The sequence below is a fragment of the Dendronephthya gigantea genome, unplaced genomic scaffold (genome assembly GCF_004324835.1).
Source record: "Dendronephthya gigantea isolate DGI-Jeju-01 unplaced genomic scaffold, DenGig_1.0 000010F, whole genome shotgun sequence".
NCBI lineage: Eukaryota > Metazoa > Cnidaria > Anthozoa > Malacalcyonacea > Nephtheidae > Dendronephthya > Dendronephthya gigantea.
In genome coordinates, this window is record NW_021163020.1 from 3478497 (window position 1) to 3500958 (window position 22462).

Here is a 22462-nt window from a genome sequence, read left to right on the forward strand (position 1 = left end):
TGATAGTAAAACTCTGTTGGTTGTATATTTTTTATCTTTGTTTGCGATTAACTTTATGGTTTTTACATGATATACAATAATAACAATATACAATAATTTCTTAATAGCTTTCCGAAAAATACAAGTAGCGCAGCGTTCCATATCCAAATTATTTCCAGAATACTACGTCTACTACTGAATACATACATACATACATACATAAACTTTATTTCAGTGTCAAAATACATAGCTGACCAACGTCTACTAAGTGCATTGGGACACTGTAATAGGCCAATTGTACATCAGTACATGTGAAGAGATTGTATAGTATATAGATACTATATCAGTCATTTCAACGACCCAAGGTCCCCGTTGATCCAGAAATTCGTCATTTAGGTTGCAAAACCGTATTGCGAAGGTTTGCATGCGCTAAAAGCTTCCTTCCTGTCCATTTTGACCAGCCATCTTGCCGTTTAAAGTTGAAAAATACTCGGTATTCTTCGGTGCCAACATCGTCTTTTCAAAGGTTCCTTCTCTTCTCAATCCCTTCTTGATTCCCAGGAAATGCATGAAGGAACGCCGAAATTCCGGACTGACAATCGTGTATATCAGAGGGTTCGCCGAACTGTTTCCTAGTACGCTTATGATGGACGCAAAGAACAGCGTTCTCGTGTAACGAAATCGTGACATGTCCGCGAATACCAGCGCCAGACGAAACGCGGTGAACGGTAGCATGGTCACGAAAAAAACGATGACAACGGGCGTGAGCACGCGCAGTGCCTTCGCGTTCCGTTGTATTTGCCTCGAGAGGTCGCCTCGCAATGCACTTCGGGATGAGGACTTTCTCATTTGTCTGTGGAAACCTGAACTAGCCTTAAGGGAGACTCGTATTCGCATGTAATAATATACAATCAGGGCCAAGGGTATTACGTAGAATAATAGGTTGAGTGTTATGAGGTAAGCAATATTGCTCTTCTGGTCGGGCCAAGCGACATCGCACAATGGGACATTCGGTATTAAACGCATGTAAATCCAGAGGGGAAGAGAGATAATTATGACAGGGATGAGCCATGCGCCTACCAGGATGAAACGCGCTTTGCTCCTTGATAACTGAGAGCCCATTATGTGGACGATTCCTCGGTACCTAGAAAAATATGAAATAAGATAATGGAGCGCGGAGCGATTCAAATAAGTAAAATAAACATAATCAAATCATAATTATCATAATTATCATAATCATCATAATCATCATAATCATCATAATCATCATAATCATCATAATCATCATAATCATCATAATCATCATAATCATCATAATCATCATAATCATCATAATTATCATAATTATCATAATCATCAAATTCATCATAATCATCATAATCATCATAATCATCAACCCACCATCATCGTCATCACAAAAACTACCAGCATTACAAGTATGTACATACCTATGAAACGATATTGCTACAATGCACATGATGGACACACCGTAAAAGGAATCCGATAAAGGGTAGATAACCCGACACATAAACTCCCCAAAAGGCCATTTAAAGTTCCTGATTTCCAGCGCCAATACAAAGGTGTGTGATATAAGCAAAACTCCAATGTCAGCAATGGCTAAATTTTGAATAAATAGATTCGATATGGACTTCTTCATATGGGGATTACGATGAACCGATAGGATAACCAAAACGTTTCCAAACAGTCCAAAAACCACGAAGACACATTGAATTATATAGAATAACACTTCAGCGTAGAAGGGAAAGATGTACTGTTCCGTAAAAGTAAATGAGTTGTTGTTGAAAGGTTTTGCGCTTGGAGGTAATATGGTTGCCAGGCTCGAAGAAGATGTATTGTGGTTGGTCATATTTCCTGGTGAGATCTTTGTGACCGCTTGATAAAATCTTTACAAAAGTTTACAAAAGAAAATATCTATAAGATTTAACTGAATAAGATCCTTCCTAAAGGGTTTTTTATCGAGTCAAACAGGATAGAATTACAGCCCGGTGTTTTCGATAGCCAATCAGACTTTCTCATGCAACAGAAAAGATTTTAAGATGCTTTGATATCAAGTATTGTGACGTCCAAATAGGCCTACCGATTTAAGTTTTCCGTTATTTTCTTCCAAAATCTGAGACCAAGTCTTCGCTGACGATACTATAGAAGGTTCGCGCTGAAATGTTTCGGTGAAGCAGCTTAAAATAACGATTTGTCCTTGTCAATAAATACAATATCTTTCAAAGAACGTTCAGCATAAATTGTAGAAAGATAGATCAGCTTTAAATCTTTCAACAAGGCACCCCGAGATTCTTGATAAGGTCTTGAGAGCAAAGTCAGTCGATATTTTATGTTTTGATTATATTAGCTATTTTGATTAGAGTCCGCCGAACAACAATTTCTCGACAAAATGTTTTTAAACAATCGAGATCGATTGATGAGAGCTGTCTTTACAAGTGAGAAATGGTTTCGCCAAGATTTTGTGTATGTCGACAGCGGAAAGACAGGTCAGTAATCTCCCGCTTCACTCCGCCGCCAAATTCCAATATCACCTGAGGAGTCTTCTTTATCCGCTCTGAATTCCGTGATTATCAGCACCACTTTTAATTTGCCAGCGGATATTTACCGTAGTCTTTCAAGCTTCTTCCAAAGTCCAATAAGGTAAACAATTTTCAATTTCAGGTTGGCCTAAAAAGACCTGAAAAGATACATGAAAAATGTTTTCAAAGTTTAAACATTTTAGTCGCATGTGTCAATAGTGATCCCAGTTTGAACAACTGCAGCTGCATATTTTCTTCGGGAATTGAATATTTTTAAAATTACGACAAACAGGTTTTTTTGATCAATCAGTTAGCCACGTTGTTGATGGCCACCTCTTTAATTTAGACAAGGCTCTATCATTAAAACAAGCATAAAAATTTCTTTCATATACACACATACAAAAACAACTTTCCTACGAAAACATGTCACTTGCATGGCTGTTGGTCCATGTGAATCATTTCAACAAAGCTTTTTCATGAATAACGTCTAAATTTGATAGCAATTTCTAATCTGATTCATCTCATAGAGGTATATATATAGGCGCTTAGTAGTTATATCTTCTTCAACACATGCATGCACTACTTGAGTGAAGTGCCTTTCACAGAATAATGGCCAAATTGGTGAAGATAACGAAATGGTTTCCTATATCGTTACGTTATAGCTTTCTGCATGATCGACACGCAGAGCGTTGCGAGTTTGGACATATGTTTTGAAATTTTGAAGGCATATGTTTTACATGTGATGGCTAAATATTTGGAATAGAAACTGTCAGACAACGAGCAAATTGATTACTCAATATAATAAATATGGTCAATTTCAACGCCAGCCTTTCCGCAATTCTCCTCCCCGTATTTGACCTAAACAAACCAACTTATAATCTTACCGACAGTATATTGGATATTATAGATCTGGCAATTTCATATTGTTTATTCGAAATGACACCAACAAATTTAAACTGGCAGCTATCCCTGATATAGACGAGTATAGATTTTCCTGCCGTATTATGCAGTTGCTATTTCTTCTGACAGATCAAAACGAGCAGATGACGAATGAACCATGGATTTATAATTATGTTTATGGATGTTATCTAATATAACGTTTTTTCTGATGATGAAACATATCATGAGCCATTTAAACATTATTTATACGCTGTTACTTACAAACCGTTAATCTTACCCCCATCGATGTTATTTTAGACTAAATTTAACTCGAAATTGGTGTTAATACGGTCCATAGAATAACACCATCGGGAGTTAAATTAACATATTGCTAATGAAAAGAAACTTTAAAGACCTGTTTACATGGATCGAGTTTTCCCGACTAGGCGAGGTAAAAAGCGCATCCGACATCAACCTGATTGAAAAAATTGGCTTAACCTGATTAGTCTTTCATTATATGCAGTTTTTACCTCGCCTAGCCAGGATAACCCGCTCCATGTAAACAGGCCCTAAACACAACTTAAATTTTCTTACTATGCTCGGAATGACTTTCAACTGCAATCTCGACCTGTGTTGATTAGATTTTACAATAACAAAGAGGAACCTCATACAGGGCCGTAACTAAAATGATAATTGCGGGGGGGGGAATATTCATATATCAGTTCTGCCCGACAGATTTCTATTGTAAACTATTGCACTTACAAAAGAATCCGTCGGGCAGAACTGAATATATGAATAAATAACCCCCCCCCAATTATCGTTCTAGTTACGCCTCTGATCTCATATAGATATAGGCTCAACTGTAAGTCATACGGAGGAAAAACTGTTTGCCCAGGGCATACGCGCATGTCATAAGAGGGAAAACCCTGGGTACGAGGTTGGTGATCTAGCTATATAATAAGATCACCTTATATTGATCCTGCCTAACCAACGGTGAAAAACAGAGAATCCTGAAAGTTTATAGTAAATCGCTTTTTAGTTGAATATTGTATAATCAACAGGGTTTGAGGACGATCTCCTTTTTCGGCAAAACATACGTCATGCAATAACACTTACGTGGGCTTTTCCTTCTGCTATTTTCTCAACGACCAAGCCTCACTTTGGTGTGACGAATGGTGCTGGTCACTGTATCGCCCAATTTTAAATTTGGAGACACGAGCAAGACGGACGCGACTTTCTCAAAAAGTTTCATTTAGGAAAGGTGCCTGCGTTCAAAGTATCTGATGGAACGTGCATTTTTTAAAGCAATGCTATTGCATACAATACGTGGCTTATGCTCGTTTGAGAGATGAAAATGACAAAGATGCAGCATTCATCCAGCAGTTTATTAACTTTGCTGACAATAAAATCTTACCACCAGCTGCAACTTGGGTTTCTATACTACCTATGGAATAATGCAGTACAATAAACACGCCACGGATAAAGCTATTGAAGACATCAAGATATTTAGCGAGGCTTGGTGGTAAGGACGTTAACATAAGGGAAAACCTGCGTAAGGTTATTGCATGGCTATACGTATGAACTGGATAATACGATGCTCATTGTAAACAAATGTTCATGTTTAAACTGAACTCTTGTTGGAATCTCAAACGTTTCTACCTCCAAAGTTCAGTAATAACTTTTCCGTTTTTCCGTCCCTCTTTTTTGTTTTGAACCGAAAAAATTTGCTCAAAGAAGCCCATACAGAGAATTCCTGTCTTGCAAGCAAATGAACCTACAGAAACACGAAACACTAAACTACACCACCAATCCCTGCATGCAGAGGTGACATTAACAATGAACAAGAAGTACAAACACAGCGCGCGGTTTCGGAATAATTCCCCCGACAATTCGCATTCAAAAACGCAGCTAAATTTGCGGGAAAAACTCTGCATGTCTGCGAACATTGCCTTCAAAATGCCACAAATATTTTGCTAGTTTACCTTGATAGATAAAAAAGTCGTTTTTCTGTCGGAAGATTTCAAAAAGAACAACAAATGTCCACAAGCTCAGCTGCCTTGGATGGCCAGTCCTTTCTTGCACGAAACAAGATCGTTTCACTTCATGCTAAGGTCTTTATTCGTGTTCAAAAGGCATCATCTGGTGAGGGAAAACATAATAATGAGCATTTTTCTATTAGCACTTGTCTACAGATCTTACGTTATCTCCTAATTACCGGTCGTTTGAAGCAAAATAATATTTTAAAAATGTTTGCATTTCTCTGCCAACTACAAGCAGATGTGAACATTGTGTTTTTCTACCTCGACGCGTATATATGCGGGAACTAGGTTGACTTCAGGCCAATTTTCTGTGTTCAACCACAGTTAATAAGCGTCCTTTTACACTGAAGTAAAGTAGCGCTGACACATCTTCACTCGTCCCTACCCCTTTCAAATGGTTCTCTTCAACCTAAGGAGCTCTAACTTACGGATCTTTATAGATCAGCCGGGCCCGTCATGGTGTGGGTGTGGCTTTCTCAGGTTGCCTGACCACTAAAATGTGGAGAGTTGTATTTCTTGGACGCGCTTAAACGCACAAACTACTTTATCACACAGGCCCATTTTCGGTCAAAACCACCGGTTTATCGCAAAATAGGCATGGGTCTCAGTACGCCGGTTGAATTAGCCGTGACGGAAAAACGTCAGACCCTAATATCCTTCGATGTTTCCGGCTGCATGTAACGATTTCGATAAGACGCATTCTTAAGTGGATTCTTCGCTAATTTTCCGTTGCATGTGCGTGGAAAGATAACAATTAGTTTGATTTGTACACAAAAGTTTTGATATCAGACAATACGGAGAACTAGGATAAAAAAATCTCAAATGAAGTTCAAGTTGAACTGATTCATGTGGAAAGGATACTTCACTTTAGGCGGGAAAATATTTCGAGTGTGTGCAACTTTCACATCAGTGTTATGAAGTATAACTTGATAGTGGATGTACGTATAGTAATAGCTGGCCAACGGCTTTGCCAAGCGTGGGATTTTGGTGTTCGCTCAACTGATATATATAACTAAAAAAATTGTTATTTTATAATAAAAACAGCTTGGGCTCTATCTAAGTTCGAACACGTAGAAAAGGAATTTCATATAGCTTTTTGGCACTCCCGTATTTTTAAGACTATCTTTATCGCCTGGCGTTCGTTATATTAATCAAATAAGTAGATCACAATCTCCGCATCACGTTTTATGCCTCGGCAATTTTTCCCGACTCGTACTGCATTAGGAAAACACATCTACCGCAAGGAAAGAGCTTATACGTCAGACGAAAGATTGCGCACGTAATGATGCATGTTTTAAAAGGTTTACTGGCAGATAAGAGACTGACGCCCAACGACTAATTTTTGCATCAAAGGTTAAGGACCGGTCATAAAGTTGTGTTATGTAAGGCGAGCGGGTTCTCCGAAACTCCGTCTTTTCAACAAAAAGTAATTTACTTTTCTTCATTCACTTTTTCCTTTTGGATCCCCAAAAGTCTGAAAATTTGTTTCATCTTCTTCACCAAATACACGCGCATAGTTGTTGAACAATCCCTTAAAGCATTCATTATTCATGGCAGCCTCTCAAATGGGAGGGGCAAGAGAGGACTCGGGAGCAGCCCAGTTATAAACTTAACCGATATATATCTATCATGCGTTAAATTTTGTTGAATGTGTAAAAATAAGAATTCAAACAACATAAATTACATAACCGTTTTTTTGGCTAATGCTAATCGATATTGTATGTATCACTGACACCCGGCCTGAGCCATAAAAAACTAACCTTACTGGCCTGATATTGCCGTCATAATGTAAAAGATAACCCATCATTGCAATATTATCCATCAAAGGTGACGTTTATGTTTAGCCTTTTTTCATGCATATTATAGATCATGTTTTCAACTTCTGTTTATGCGAGACACGAGAAATGTAGTACCAATGGGCAATGTCATGCATATAGCCGCGTTGTATCGAAGTAGATCTTTTCCTAACAAAAGAGTCCTGATTTTACCCAAATTAAACTGTCATATTAAGTTGATACAAGTTGACAAAGACTGCTGGTCTGGTTTCATACTTTCATATATGCATAGCAGTTTGTTTTTGCAATCACGATGGCGCCTTTCGAGCCCTCCGCCCCTGATATTAATTTAGTTCCTGCCACCCCATACAGGGAAATCGTAGATACGCAAGTAACCTCAAGTATGCCTCCTCACTTCTGATAAGACTTCCATTAATCACTCGTACGTCTAAAATATGACGGCATCAAGAATTATCAGAAATGGGATCAGACCGAAGGCTTTCTCATTAATATGGGTTATTAGGAATCTCGTAGTATTTATAAGAATTGACATATTTATAAGAATTGACGTAATTATAAGAATTGATAGGAACTTTGTGTCCGAAAATGTCGTATTCTTGGAAATATCACAGCTGGCTAAATCAGTTTTTACCGCACGATTCAAAATCTTAAAGCTTGGGTGTATCGAAAAGGCGAATGCATCGGATATTAGCGAATTGGAAACTCACTAGCTCTCGTCAAAAAATAGATTCATTCTCTTGTCGTTTTTAACACGTGCACTTTTTGACAGCATTATCAGTTTCTGTAGAATAACACACAAAATATGCCCATCGCGCATGATAGTTTTATCGGCTAACACATGGCATACGTTTTGCGTTTTTACATGTGTTTAACATGTGATGCTTTTATAAGGATGGGAAGAACATTTTTTTTGGGGGGGAAAGGGGGACTATATTGATCTAATGATATCTCAACAATTATGGCACAAGCCTGTATAACAGGTGGCGTAGAAATACTGAAAAGTTTTCAGTCAGTTAAACGTATAAGTTGCGCAGATTTCAAACAGTACCCATCACCCGACCTATAGGTACAATGCCTGCCCGATGGACCGCGCTCTTCCCCACCGGACCACGTTTTCCGCGGTCGTACACCATGCATACTTCACCCCGCCATCAAAAGTAATAAAGTTACGCTCGAAATACGCCTTGGATACGGTAACAACTAAATTTTCAATGAAAATGCTATTGATTTAAGCCATTTTGCACGTCGACGCAGTTCCAAACGCTATGCATCGTCGGAACTTTTGTAGCTCAATATTGGAGTATAATTAGTTTTTTCAAAGCAATTCACAGCACCACTGTGTCGCCTACGCATAATGAATGACAAGCATGTCCACAATATTCTCAGTGTAGCCTTGTCGGTTATGAAAAGGTCGATGTCTTTTTAAATTTAAAACTGTGTCACTTTGGTTGGTTTCCACTTTGAAAATGTCCTCCGAAACGGGCCGGATAGAAAAACCACCGGGCAGGACCGGGTGATAACCATATTGACGCAGATGGGCCAAGCCGCTCAGAGCTCCGACCTAAAGATAGGCCCTTTTCTTTGGACACAACGGTATAAGTTTGCAACCGCGGTATCGACTGGATAGTTTTAAATATAGGTATATTTAGGAGAAACAGGCAAAATTTTAGTCCAGACATTTCCACAAGCTTCACGTCAACGGCGTATTAATCTGGTCGTGGTGTTAACGCCAATAATTTTAGTTAACTTGCTGATAAAAATTATAAACCTATGGTGCATGAAAAAGCTCTCTCCTCGGTGTAATGTATATTCAGGATAATTCGACTTTTGTAGTTTTGCGTGAGCGAAAATCATTCATTGATAGGACGAATAGTATCTAAATACAGCCGGTGAAATTCAAAAGCAGTCAACTTTGAATTAATATCCAAAACTAGTCTCCCAATTAGTTAATAAGAGTTTCTCAGATGGCTCGCCAGCGGTTTTTGTTGTCATGTAAACAGTTCAAGACTTCAAGAAGACAGGGTACTTAACATTATTTCTTTATACCATATTAAAAAAGGCATTAAAGTACTTCCCTTACAGTAATATCGTCTTATCTCAAGTATATTAAACGGCCATATGATGTTTTTTTGATTGAAGTTTAAAAGCGCCACAACAGTAGAAAATGAATTGCGAGTTTCTGTAATGAGTGGGTGAGTGGGTGAGAGTTGCACCCTTAATAAAAGCTCTCACCCCCTCATCGCGGAAACTCGCAAACTCGTAATTTCGTCCAATCACAATGCTTGATGCAAACAATCGCAGCGAGCTTGTGAATTGACTTTGCGACGAGTGGAGTACAAAAGCCTTTATTATACTCTGAGACAGGCTCTTCTTCCAACTCTTCTTCGAATCAGAGAAGAGAGAATCCATGTTGGTCACATAAACACAATAGCAGCATTATACATGCATAGATTTGATAAGGAATCACAAAACGATGAATCCCCTTTTAATGTGCATTAGACTCAAGAGACGCCAAACAAAATATATACAAACCGAAGCGCAATAACAATACAGACTATAAAGTGACATCAATACCGAATATGGAGAATACAGAATAAATTGCGCGTATGAATTCGGCAAAGTTCACCAGCACTGCTGGTGTTAATATATAAAGCTGCATGCACGAATATAAGGCTCACCGTTTACGAAGATAAAGTTTTAGAAACTTTCGAAGAACGTCGGCGGATATGAAGCACTTTAGTAGTCCTTTTTAATTTCAAGCGTCGCTCTGTCGGTTCTTTAATACCAGTGTGTTGAAATGAAGGCCTTTCTCCTGCTATACCGATAGTCTTTTCAGTAAAAAGTCTCCTAAGGGAAGCGGTTGCGACACAGCAGTTATTCCAGCGATCCTAAAACGTCAAATGCAAAGGGAAAGTCAACAATCGTACAATAGTCATTATCAGATATGAATTACGGACGTTAATTGCTTTCTGCCCCTTTCTCAATAAAAACACAAAAAATCTGTGTGGTATGCCCGTGCAGGTCGCTTAAGATCACACGTCACATTCGTATGCAAGCGGGGTTTCCATATGCACCTCTATAAAACAATAAAGAAGGGAAGTTGCGGCTCCTTTTATTCGGGAAGGTAAAATAAGGTTGCTTGGAAGCCATATTATTACACCCGAACCTCTTCGTTGGCAAAGCAACAGTTTTATGGCCATAATTTGTTGTTTACTTTGCCCAAAAGTAAACCTTGTCCTTGATTAAATGTGGGACTCTTCAGTATATCTTCTACGTAAACCAAATGAGTTCGGATAATGTGTGTTTAGGCATTGCAAATACGATGCGTTATATAGGTTTTTGAATGCACCAGCCGTAAACGCTGTTGGAAACTTAGAGTCTTGGATTGCTTTCCGACTGCGAGACTTTCTAGGATAATTCCTTTCTCGTTAATTCGTAGGGCAAACAAAACTAAAATGAAAATTTGTGGTTTTTCCTGTGGTTCACGCGCGACCGCAAACATCGAGATAATTTTTGAATGACAAGCAACCTCTGAAAATATTGACAATTTGTCGAGCTACAAAGAAGTCAAGAAGACGTGGTCGTCCACAGGTTTTACTGAAAACGTTTTGACTATTGGCGAGATCCTCTATATTTAAAAACCATTTGCGGCTCATATTCATATACATGAATATGTGTTTTACGAAATTATATCCTTGAAATCTTTTTTATAGACTATACCATCGTCAATACACATAGTCAAAAGGAATTCACGGCGATATGGTGCAAGATTTCGGAATTTTAATCGAGTTTTGTGATGCCCCGACACCACGCGGAGATTAATTATTCCCCCCCCCCTTTTTCTCCTTCGACATCAGACAAAATATTCTGAATACAAGAAAAGCAAACGATTGCTGATCACTTTTTTGCGCCACAGAAAATAGGACGAATCACAAATGTACAACACAAGAATGGCCGATTTCGAAATCTAATCGTATGGGAAGACTTTGCATGACGGCACAGCCGGTTAGAATATATGACATCACACGATATATATCTGATCTAGGAACAGCTAGCACAATCTGATGATAAAAAAACATACCATGACGATTATGTGAAATTCACAAAGTAGGCTAGATCAACGTCCATCAGAGATAAACTGAGGAAAATCATCATCATTCTGTACTTACGCTATAAAGCTTTCAACTTTCAAGCCTTTCCGTTCAGCGCAAAACAAACATACATGCCATCAAATATCACGTCCAATACATCACAGTTTGTTTTCATTAAAAACTTCAAGATCGATTGAAAAACCTTTCTCCTCGTCTACAGGGTGTTAAATTTAATAAATTTAATTTGTAGACCTGTGGTTTGTCATCTAATTTCTTAAAACTGACGAATGCAAACTCGAAATCTAGAAGAACAACAACTTTTTGTGCGAGCGATGAATTCAAATATCAAATTCCCAGCTTATCTTGAAGATTATGGTTGCACAGTTTGTACGAATAAACCGACTGCAGACTGAGAACTATGGAAATACAAAACGTCCATAAATCATTTTGTCGGCCTAAAACAACTACGCACTTAATTTTTGACGTGTTAATGTGTACATTATAGCAAAATTTTTGTATACACAAACATTTTATTAAATCCAAACGTTTTCACTTTGCCGCGTAAAAGAGAGGCTTCGTACGGCAAGGAAAGTGTGGGAAACAGTAAAGCTGTATTATAGCCAGTAATTATTTGATCTTTTGAAGTTTGATTAATGAGGGTTTCAGCAGCTTTTCACCCGCCGACTTGTAATTGCTTTTCTATTCACTTAAGACTAATTTTTTTAGCATGTCGGTCTGGAGAGAATGATTAAGACCAATATAAGCGAAATCAAAGATGCGCGACGCCGTGTGTGGATGATCTGCGTCCTTGACTGCAAGGTCTGACGCAGTGAATCCGCCAAAAAGGTTGGAATACACAATAGTTCTCTTAGTTGTGGAGTTATATACAAGAGGCGACTATGCAAGCATTTTCCATAGAAAAGAACCTTGACTAAAATAACTTAATCCAACACAGGATAGTTGGAATTGTATAGCTTTGAACTATATCAGTTCGGAAACTATTCCAGTCATGAGCTTAGTGAATGAACACCTCGAACAGACTATAACTTTCGTGCACAAAATAAATCCTGCTTTTCATTTTGTCGTAATCAGTGTCGCAAATCATTTTCACCGATGAAAAATAGTCCGGTTGTAAATTTGCCCTTATTTCCTGATTCTCAATCAGCGATGTAGACTGCACACATGCACGTATATAGAAATATTCTATAACATCAACCACACCTCACGTGTTCACGACTGAATGGAAGCCAGGGAACTGTTTGAGTACTAAAGCTGTTGGTCTAAATTGTTTAGATGAGTTGTTTCAGACTGTACATGAGGGGCCGGTTGTGTGACTACAAGAGGAATTATACCTGAACACTCAACAAAGAATAATTTTATCACTGGAAAGTATATCAGCATACTACACAATGCGTTCACGAACATATTCCAATTGATAAACTGATTTATCTTACACATGAGATGAAGACAAATTAAGTTTCTTGCATGTGTCTTCCGGAATTAGAATGGAACTGTTAGGATACAAAAGTTCGCTTTAAAATTAAGTGCGTCTAGTTTCGAATTGTATACTCAGTATTCTGAAGATTTCTTGTCAATTGGAATAATGAATCATTATCTTTATGATAAAAAGACACTAAATGAATGGGAGTAAACTATCCAAGAGCACCTGCGTGGCTCTTTAAATCTATGTGCCATCATTGTCTTTGGCTCTGCTGTTAATGCAAGTTTTGGGTCATGCAGGAGGGCGTCCCAACAGCAATACTGAAATTGTTAGAATTAACAGTGAATTGCGCATACGATCCAACTAAGAGGAATTTCGATTCTAATCAAAATAGGATCCAATCTATCCGAGATTAAATCCATGTCCGTTTTCAAAGCAGATACGAATCTGGTCAGATAAAAAAGGCGCCTCGGGTTCAATTCTGTTTCAGCAAACCCGTTTTCCAGTCTCTTACCTGAATCCTGAATATATTTCAGCTTCTTTCCTCAGAATCTCAGATTTCTTCTTTCGTCTCAACACCAGATTTCGCCGTCAAAAATCGGTCGCTGAACAAGATGATAAATATATGAGTCACACGTATTATTAGCTTACGCACACGCGATGTTTGTTTAGGTAGGAATAAATGGCAATATTTTCCCCGTTTATTAGAAGCTCCGTAGCAGGCAAACGACAATGTTGACAGATGTGACATCGAGGCAGGATTGATTATTATAGTCAATCCTGTGCACTAATTAGAAACGTCAATAATTAATGTTCAGCCTTAACTCTCATTACAAAAGCGAAATGAAAAACCCGAGTTCATAACCACGGTCCTAATTTGTGGTGAGCTTTTTATGCTTAAAAACCATTCCTGTTCTGTTCGACAATTATCATTGTTATATAGATGCTGTGTATTTTAAATGTGATTGGTTCATTCGTAGTCACATGACTTTAAATAAATACAATGTTTCCCGCCAGGGAAACAAGTGAAAAATCGTTGCCCGCTTCTTGTCATAACAAAGTAAAGTGGTTTTTTCAATGAAATTGTTGTGTAACATGTATGTTTTTGTTCCTATATAACAAAGCACTTAATGTACACTACCTCGGGAAATAGTGAGTTTTGTTTTCCCTCGAGCCTCAATGTTTCGCTATTTCCCTCGGAAGCACATATGACTATCATGACATGCAGATATTGCTCACAAACGTGTTTGCATTTGTTGTTAGGAATGGCATAGATGTTGAGGTATTCACATGGGTATTTGTGGAAGTGTACTTCAGAATCTATTGTCGAGGAAACTATGTGTTACCATGTGCATGATGATAACCAGTTGTATGGATAATTATGGAACTAAAATTTTTGTCAATGATATTCGTTACGGAATAGCTCGTTAGTTTTTGAGGCACCGGTTACACTGTGCAACTTTCCTTGTAACTTATACAATTATATGCAATTCTACTTCTGAGGCAAGTTGAGAAATGCTAACATTTCTTACGATCTGCTAACGTTTTCTCAGCATTTCGAACACTCTTTGCAAATTAACATCCCTCAAAATAATATTGGAATTGCAAGTTGCAAGTTACAAGGAAAATAGACCTTTTTCATAATGACGTCAAGCGCGGAAAGACTGATCTTACACGAAGTTTAATTAGCTCGATAATTTTGTGGAGCCAATCAAATTTCATGTAACATCAGACTTTCCGCGTTTGACGTCATTATAAGAAAGGTCTATTGCATAGTGTATACAACACCGCCTTTGGGCCCTGCCTTAATTATTATGGTAAAATACACAACTTCTCCGATATAAATTTAACGCAGTATGCCGTCCGAAGATAGAATAGTAAACACAGCAGTTTGCCGACGCCCCGTACGATTAGTAGATTTGTAACTTGTAAGTACGCGCGGGGACTCTGGGATCCCCTCTGAGTTTTAATAGCGCAGTCAGTTGAAGTATCAATGTCGTTCCCTAAAATTTATACCTTTGTTTCCTCGTGGGCTCGGGGAACGAGATTGATGAAAGTATTGGTTATACCAGGGCCACAGGATTGGGCAATGGGAACTATTTTCCACTACATATAGCGGCTTTATTCCACCATTTCAAAGCGTTCATTACAAAACAGACATTACATTTTTAATAACGAACTAAACGTGCTCTTTGGATATAATACTCAGGAACATATGATCAGTGAATGATTGTCAACTACAGTTTTTCTCAATTTTATTGCAATTCTAAGCACAGTAATTCGCACATTACAAAGTTGAATGCATTAGAGACTTCATAATGATAGAGTTTTAACATCAGGCAAAACCATCTGCCGTGGCAGTTTATAGCAAGGCCTTCATCAACTTAGAATTATAATAGATGCACTTATCAAACTAAAGCCATATATATTCTCATCTATTCTATATAATACCGTATAGATTATCGTAGTGGATAATTGAAGTTATATCTAAGATCTATGACAAATCAATACTATTATTATCACTTCGGCAATGAGGAGTTTTATCGAGGATTTTAAGAAGACTATGGTAAAAAAATTTCCCCATTAATCAAGGAGAAACTAGCTCAACAAACCCGCTTTTGAACCAGGATGCATGAAGGAAGTATTTTTGACGTTTAACGAGAGTGAGCTAGCAAGAAACTTGTCAAACGCGAGCCTTTAGCATTTCATTGTAATAGTTTATGGTCGAAGACCTGAACAAAGACTAGCGATTAAAGTGTAAATGATAATTTTATTCGTCGAGTCGCTGTAAATGGATGAAAATTTCAATTATTTTGGAAATTAAAATTCGCGTTTTGTTCCACCATGTTATATAGCCGCGGTTCTGAGGAAATATTGTTCACGAGGAGAATAAAAGGAAACTCAGCTCGTCTTGAAGCAAAAACAAAGTGAAACAATCGCGTAATATTTATCCGAGATGCGTAAAGAGATGTAGCTAGCTAACTCACGCACGAGAAGTCGTCATCATCTATATATGCAGAGTAAATATAACCAGCAAATCGTCTCATAGGACCTAAATTCGATGCTTCGACTTTTGAGCTATCGAAAGACGAAGACAACATAGCGTACAGAACACGTCAGTTACAATTCGTGTGTTTAGAGTTACGAACAGCGAAGCATGTCAAGCTGCTATGCATATCGGCAGAACTTGTTATAACGGATGGTTTCTATACATGACAACACGAGTAAGGGTACATGACAAGTATACTGTATGACATATACCATGCATTGAATTGAAGGCTTGTACATCGACCATATATCTATCCATACATATGAAATTACTAGAAACTACACGTTTTTTACAAGAGAAACCTAAGCAACATGCATCTGTCCAAATCTTGATGCGGAAATTTGTCGAGTGAGTGTACAAACATTAGCGTACATATATTTGACTAAACCAGCAGATTAACCGAATTACGAACAAAAATCAAAATAAACATGATTTTCAAACACTCTATAGCGGAATAAACTTACCCAAAAATGATTTCGTGCATACAGCTACATCGCCAACTCCACGGACACACTCTTGTAGCAAAGAAAACAGAAGGAAAACACCTGGTCGTATTACAACAAGCAGTCAATTAAAACACAATAACACCTTTTATATGAACGTAGGACTTCCTTTAACTTGGATTCCCATTGGGTATCCTTCCTGAATTTATGCGCAACAGACTGGAGAGTGATGCATCATTCATAGTCATCGCTCACGATAAGGATACATAACATCAACTGTTTTTAAAAACACATTCACGGCTATACAGTGAGTTCAAGGGAAATCATTTCGGAAAAAGTAGACGATGATATACCATTAAGAGCGCAGGAGTTAGGCCATGCTGATTTTAACGCAAGCCGCAATTTTAAATTTAAAGGCATTATACTTCACCATCTCATGAACGAAAGCGGAAATCGATGTGCTGACGAGCCGAAAGAACGTATCGCTCTATAATATATTTATCATTTATACAGGGTGAGTCAGAAAAAAGTCCCCTCTATTGAAATCAAGCCTTTGTTAGAATCTGATTGCCTTAATATTATGATAAACCCAATTGAAAGCAAGACGCTTTATTTGAATGCCTCAACCTAATAACTATGCTATTTACACACTACTGCGTTGATCATGCATTCAAATCAACAAAGGCTTCATTTCAATAGGGGGACTTTTTTTTGACTCACCCTGTAGACATGGAATCAGGGGAATTCAATGAAATATTAACATTGAGATAAATAAATAATTGGTTTATTGATCTCAATGTCAATGAATATTACCCTGAAATGAGAGCATACCCGAGGGACTTTGCCCGCGGGGAATACATATACGAACGGATAATCTTATATTCGTTATTTGCCCGACTATATACAGGGTGTCTCAAAAAAACCGCAACACTTAAATATGCAAGACATCAATACAGCTCTAAAGCACAATAGATAAGCACCTCTGGGAATTGAAAATGGCTCTTAATCCTTCATTTAAAAAGCTAAAAGTCATTTTAGCTGAACTGTGGTGCAAACCCGAACAATATTAATATTCTTGCATATTTAAGTGGTTGCGTTTTTTTCTAGACACCCTGTATACAGTACAGGGTATCTCAAAACAACCGCAACCACTTAAATATGCAAGAACATTAATACAGCTCTAAAGCGCAATAGATAAGCACTTCTGGGAATTGAAAATGGCTCTTAATCCTTCATTTAAAATGCTAAAAGTCATTTTAGCTGAGCTATGATGCAGCTGACAACAGAACAAAAAGTTTTCGTTGTTTTTACGTTGTAAACGTTATAAATTACGTTATATTGCCATTAGAACAATATTAATATTCTTGCATATTTAAGCGTTGCGTTTTTTTGACACACCCTGTATATGAATATAACAAGCTCCCCCCCCCAACTAAGCGGTCTAACTACGGACCAGATTTACTAAGTGTGAGGCTGTCTTACTATAAGTGTGCAAACTAAACATCAATTTGGAAGATATCACGAGAGATTCCTTCATGTTTTCTGGCCTGCTTGCACTCGTCCATCAATTCCTGTATGTCCTTCTTCATGTCCAGCGGTTTGAAGGACGGCTCGTATCGTTTTTTGGGACGTCCTCGATGGTCGATCAGAAATTTCGCGAAGTTCCACGTGATGTCTGTGGTGCGAATTGGAGAGAAGTAAAAACCGCTCGGATCGCCGATCATGGTGGAAGGATTTGGACACAGAGACTATAAGAGATAAGGTCATAGGTTTAAACGCAATTCTAGTTCAGCATTACTTTGTCGACTAAACACCAAATACTGCGGTGTCGAGGGCACCTAATAAGACGATTATTTCCGTGCTTGATATATTGAAATTAGCATACTTCCTTCACCTATATCGGCATGCAAAGTCCAGAGGCAATTCTCCTTCCTATCATCTTCCTGTACTAAACACTTCTAGTGCGAAAAAATTTGTAACCTTCGCAATAAAGATCAAAGTTTAATGACAAGCGGACTTCGTTCCACAATATGTGGAATTGAGCCTGAGGTCTCTATTTGAAACAGCCAAGAGGAAACGTGATGTAAGGGGCACATACCTTAAGCCAGGCGAAGAGTTCGTCTTCATTCTTCCCATTGACATCACGTTTTGCCAACAAATCCAACTTCGGCTTGAAGCCGTGACCTGGCCTCACATACTCTATTGTATGCACTATTTCAATTCCTACGCCAGGCTCTTGCAGACCAAACTGATTACACGGGGCTCCGTAGATTTTCAAAGGACACACGGCGTCGTCGAATTCGTCAAGTAATGCATTCATTTGGTGATACTGTGGTACGGTAAAGCCTCAAAACGACGCGACGTTCGTGATGATGACGATTTGATCTGCATTTTGCGAGAACGAGATGTTCCTATCTCCCAGAAGTGACTGATCTTTGAACTCGTGGAGCGTGCGCTTTCCTCTTGAGCAAGTCGAGACCAGACCATCTTTACAAGCATTGCTCGTCAAAGCAAACAAAATTGTAGCGAATACTATAGACGCAAAGCATCTATGAAGCATCTTCATTCTTCACTACATAAACGGCAACGTGTCGTCAACTGATGACAACCACACACAAGACGCTTGGAATCACAGAGCACCCTAACACACAACAGCCTGACCCGTTCGTCGCTGAACAAAGACACGTCTATACGCTTTATACAAAGATCTGCTTACTTATTAAACAGGTGTCATTTTCTGTTAGATATAGCCGTATAGTCATAGATATTTGAGGTATGTGTAGATTAGGAAATAACTCCATTGATTGACGACATTGTTGACTGAGTCATATCATATGGTCATATCAAGCTTTATCTGCCCGCAGCATGCATGTACATCGATACAAACTGACACGAGAACTTGTAGTTTTTGTTCACCAAAATTTTTAAACGATTATTGCAAATATTCATGAAGTAAACGACTTCGCAGACATGAAGAAAGAATGTTTTTAAATGCTTTATTGCTCTTGTAAATATATCCTGTAAAACCAGACGCGACTTGAGAGGTTTCATAACCTTTTGACTAAGATTTCAGATTTCTGTCAGCGAAAGAGCATTAATTTGACATGTTTCCGCTAGAGACAAACATTTCTTGCCGACAAAAATAGCACAACATTGAGAACTGTTCTCACTGATTTTAAATTCGCAAAAGAGGTTTTTCATTGACAGTCATTGACACTTGATTCTGTTGATTGGCAGGTATTGAAACGAGCTAGCCGAGAAGACCTAAACCCAAATCAGAATCCAGAGACACATTTTCGTCTTCAGATCTGCCAGTGATGCATGCTTTGTAGAAACTAGAAAATCCATCAGTACATTACAGCATAAATCAACGAATACTAATTATACTATGACAATATGCATGGCCCTTCTTGAATTGATGTAATTTTAAGCAACTTTACTATCGCACATTATAAAGTTGAATGCATTAAAGACTTTATAATGATATAGTTTTTACATCAGGCCAAACCATCTGATACAGCAGTTTATAGTGAGGCCTTCATCTGCTTAGAATTAACAGCAATGACAAGCTTTATGTATATACAATAGTTATTGTCTCGAAAGCCTAGGCAAATTAGAAATTTGAAGCTCGAAACTTCGAATGTTTGCCATGTTTTTAAAGGTGAAAGGAAGAAACCAGTTTCCGCTACGGGAATTATACCAGGGAAACATAATTAACGTTGAAACGAAACATTTTCCTCCAATGAAGCTAATTAATTTTGTTTCGACGACAATCACACTTTGCAAATGTTTGCGCAAGATGGCTTCCTTGTGACTTCAGAACTAGAAAACATTATTACAATAGCTACAAGATACTATCAGCATCCTTCATTCTTCAAGATTCACTCTTTTGATTTCCTATATCTATATCTTCTTTTTTTATCATCCATTGTCGGTTATCAACGAAGAGAATCCTTTCACCAACAGTTATGCCCCAAAAGAACACCAACAATGGATGGCCGGATATCGCAGATGTATTATGAGAGCCTTGTGTGATAACATCCATTGTAATCTTTTAAACAAAGCATGTTATTTGTCACATTTGGACTTTCAATCCTAGAGAAAACTATTGTACCTCGTTAGAACGAAAAGTACATAGCATACCAACAGTTTAATACGTTTCATCTTGGAAAACGTCTTCAAATACAACTTTCTGTTTTTTCCCATTCTTACATTCGTCCACCAACTTCTGTATATCTTGTTTCATGTCCCGTGGAAGGAACAGAGGTGTGTATCGTTTTCTAGGGCGACCTTTATGGTCGATCAAAAATTTCTCAAAGTTCCATTTTATGTCCGTGGTACGAATCGGAGTGTAGAAAAGTTTGTCTCGTTCCCCAATTAGGTTGGAAGGATTTCGACAGAGGGACTGGAAAAAAAGAAGGTATGATATATAATAATTGGCACCATGTAGTTGACTGACTGTTTTACCCTTTTGTAGTATGTTCTTTTATATGAAAGCGCCTTTTCCCTGGACTGAAATTATCTCCTATTATACGCCTGGCCTGACTAACTTGGGTAATACATTGTCAATTCAGACTCGTTTTAGAGAACATTCCCCCACCCCCCCAAAGAGATTGTTATCCATGCGGTCAAATTTGACCCCAGAACGATTTTTTGCGGTCGTTCTGAAGCTTTTTAATTTATAGCATTTTATGTTTTTTTGATTGAGTTCAGATGGCAAAGTGAAGGATTATATATGCACCTCGCATCTAAAATACAGTTTTATACGATCCTTTCAAACCCTGTGTAGTTCTCATGAACCGGATCTAATGCTAATGAGCAAATTGTGTTTACAAGGATTCGCGCATTAAGCTCGGTGGCGCGTATTATGTGGTATTACCAGTAGATTGCATTTTAATCTTTATAACTTTCAATTCACCGAATGAGTTATTATTATTCATTACTATTTTCAGAGTAAGGTCCAAAGAAGCTCTCAAAGGCTATACGGAGCATTACCGACCCAAAACGTAAGCTTTTAGACTTTACCTTAAGCCAGGTGAAAAGTGAATCTTCGTTCTTGCCATTCACTTTCCGTTTCACCAGCAGATCCATCTTCGTCTTAAAGCCATTACCTGGCCTTACATACTCGATTGAATTGAAAATCTCGTTTCCCACGCCAGGCTCCTGCATTCCAAATTGATTACACGGAACTCCGTAGACTTTCAACGGACACAGAGGTGTGTTGAACTCGTCGATTAATGCATTCATTTGGTAATATTGTTCGGCGGTTAAATCTCAAAACGTCGCGACGTTTGTGATGATCACCACTTGTCCTGCGTTTTGCGAAAAAGATATGCTTTTTCCATCCTTAAGTAGCTGGTCACTGAAATCGTGAAACGTCCGTTTTCCGGACGCTGTTGTTGAGCAATTCGATACAACGCCATCTTGGCTGGTAGCCATCGTCATCGATAACGCACATAAAAATCGTTTGCAGTTAGTAAGGACACTATAGAGTTAAGTGAAACCATTTTCGACACCACGAAAGGAGCCTTACCTCAAAAGCCAACTTTAACTAAACTGCATGTAGTGAAGTTTACAATCCCACCATTAAAACACGGTGCCAAATATCGCAGAAGAATGACACGTATATATATTTATACGCTAGACTCAGCAGTCTATATTATAAAACGGTTCAGTAATTTCTTTGTTCGCCTTGCCGTTTTTACGCCGATATAAAAAAGATCACCGCGTAAAATCAACCGTTTTTAATCGACTTCAAATATTTAGTGGGACAAATTAGATTTTTTCGTTTAAACAAGCGGAGATAATTAAGTACATGCGAGTGTCTGGCCACATTTCTGATTACAAATAATGTAAACATATTTAGGTGATCTACCATATGATCAATTCATCATAGCTTTGCACTTGTATGCGACTTTAGAATGGTCGAAAAAATCACATAAACTGAGTTTTGGGTAAAAACTTCAATTTAAAAGAGCTCAAGTCTTATAACGAGTATTTGACAATTTGTTTTGATAGAAATCAGCTAACTTCGTAAATATAAACAACCAACTATTGTCCGATGTTGGTTTCAGCTCTTTCATGACTTCGCTTCGCTTACTCCGACAATGCAGGTGCCAGGTAGAACCTGCCTAAAGTTTACTTCCATCAGATATTTTAAACAGGTCAGGTATTGATCAGTAGGGTTAAAGACATCACGAGCGTTGAA

The 22462-nt window shown here is 38.1% G+C and overlaps 2 protein-coding genes and 1 pseudogene across 3 annotated transcripts; all 3 read right to left on the reverse strand.

Annotated features, from left to right (window-relative positions):
• Positions 1–20: 20 nt before the first annotated feature.
• Positions 21–16815, reverse strand: LOC114518094 (somatostatin receptor type 2-like). Of its 2 annotated transcripts, XM_028538011.1 has the most exons (8): positions 16276–16815; positions 13277–13367; positions 11400–11535; positions 9909–10118; positions 5378–5534; positions 2078–2674; positions 1428–1883; positions 21–1123 (listed from the first exon to the last, which is right to left on the reverse strand). In XM_028538011.1, exons 7-8 carry the CDS (start codon positions 1844–1846, stop codon positions 409–411), a joined length of 1134 nt encoding a protein of 377 aa, XP_028393812.1. In that variant the 5' UTR covers positions 1847–1883; positions 2078–2674; positions 5378–5534; positions 9909–10118; positions 11400–11535; positions 13277–13367; positions 16276–16815; the 3' UTR covers positions 21–408. The 2 variants fall into 2 exon arrangements, with proteins under 2 accessions (XP_028393812.1, XP_028393813.1); XM_028538012.1 differs by lacking the exon at positions 11400–11535.
• Positions 16816–17297: 482 nt separating this feature from the next.
• Positions 17298–19135, reverse strand: LOC114518276 (glutathione peroxidase 2-like). The gene is made up of 2 exons (XM_028538238.1): positions 18353–19135; positions 17298–18002 (listed from the first exon to the last, which is right to left on the reverse strand). Exons 1-2 carry the CDS (start codon positions 18572–18574, stop codon positions 17751–17753), a joined length of 474 nt encoding a protein of 157 aa, XP_028394039.1. The 5' UTR covers positions 18575–19135; the 3' UTR covers positions 17298–17750.
• Positions 19136–19259: 124 nt separating this feature from the next.
• On the reverse strand, positions 19260–22206 carry LOC114518275 (annotated as a pseudogene).
• Positions 22207–22462: the final 256 nt, after the last annotated feature.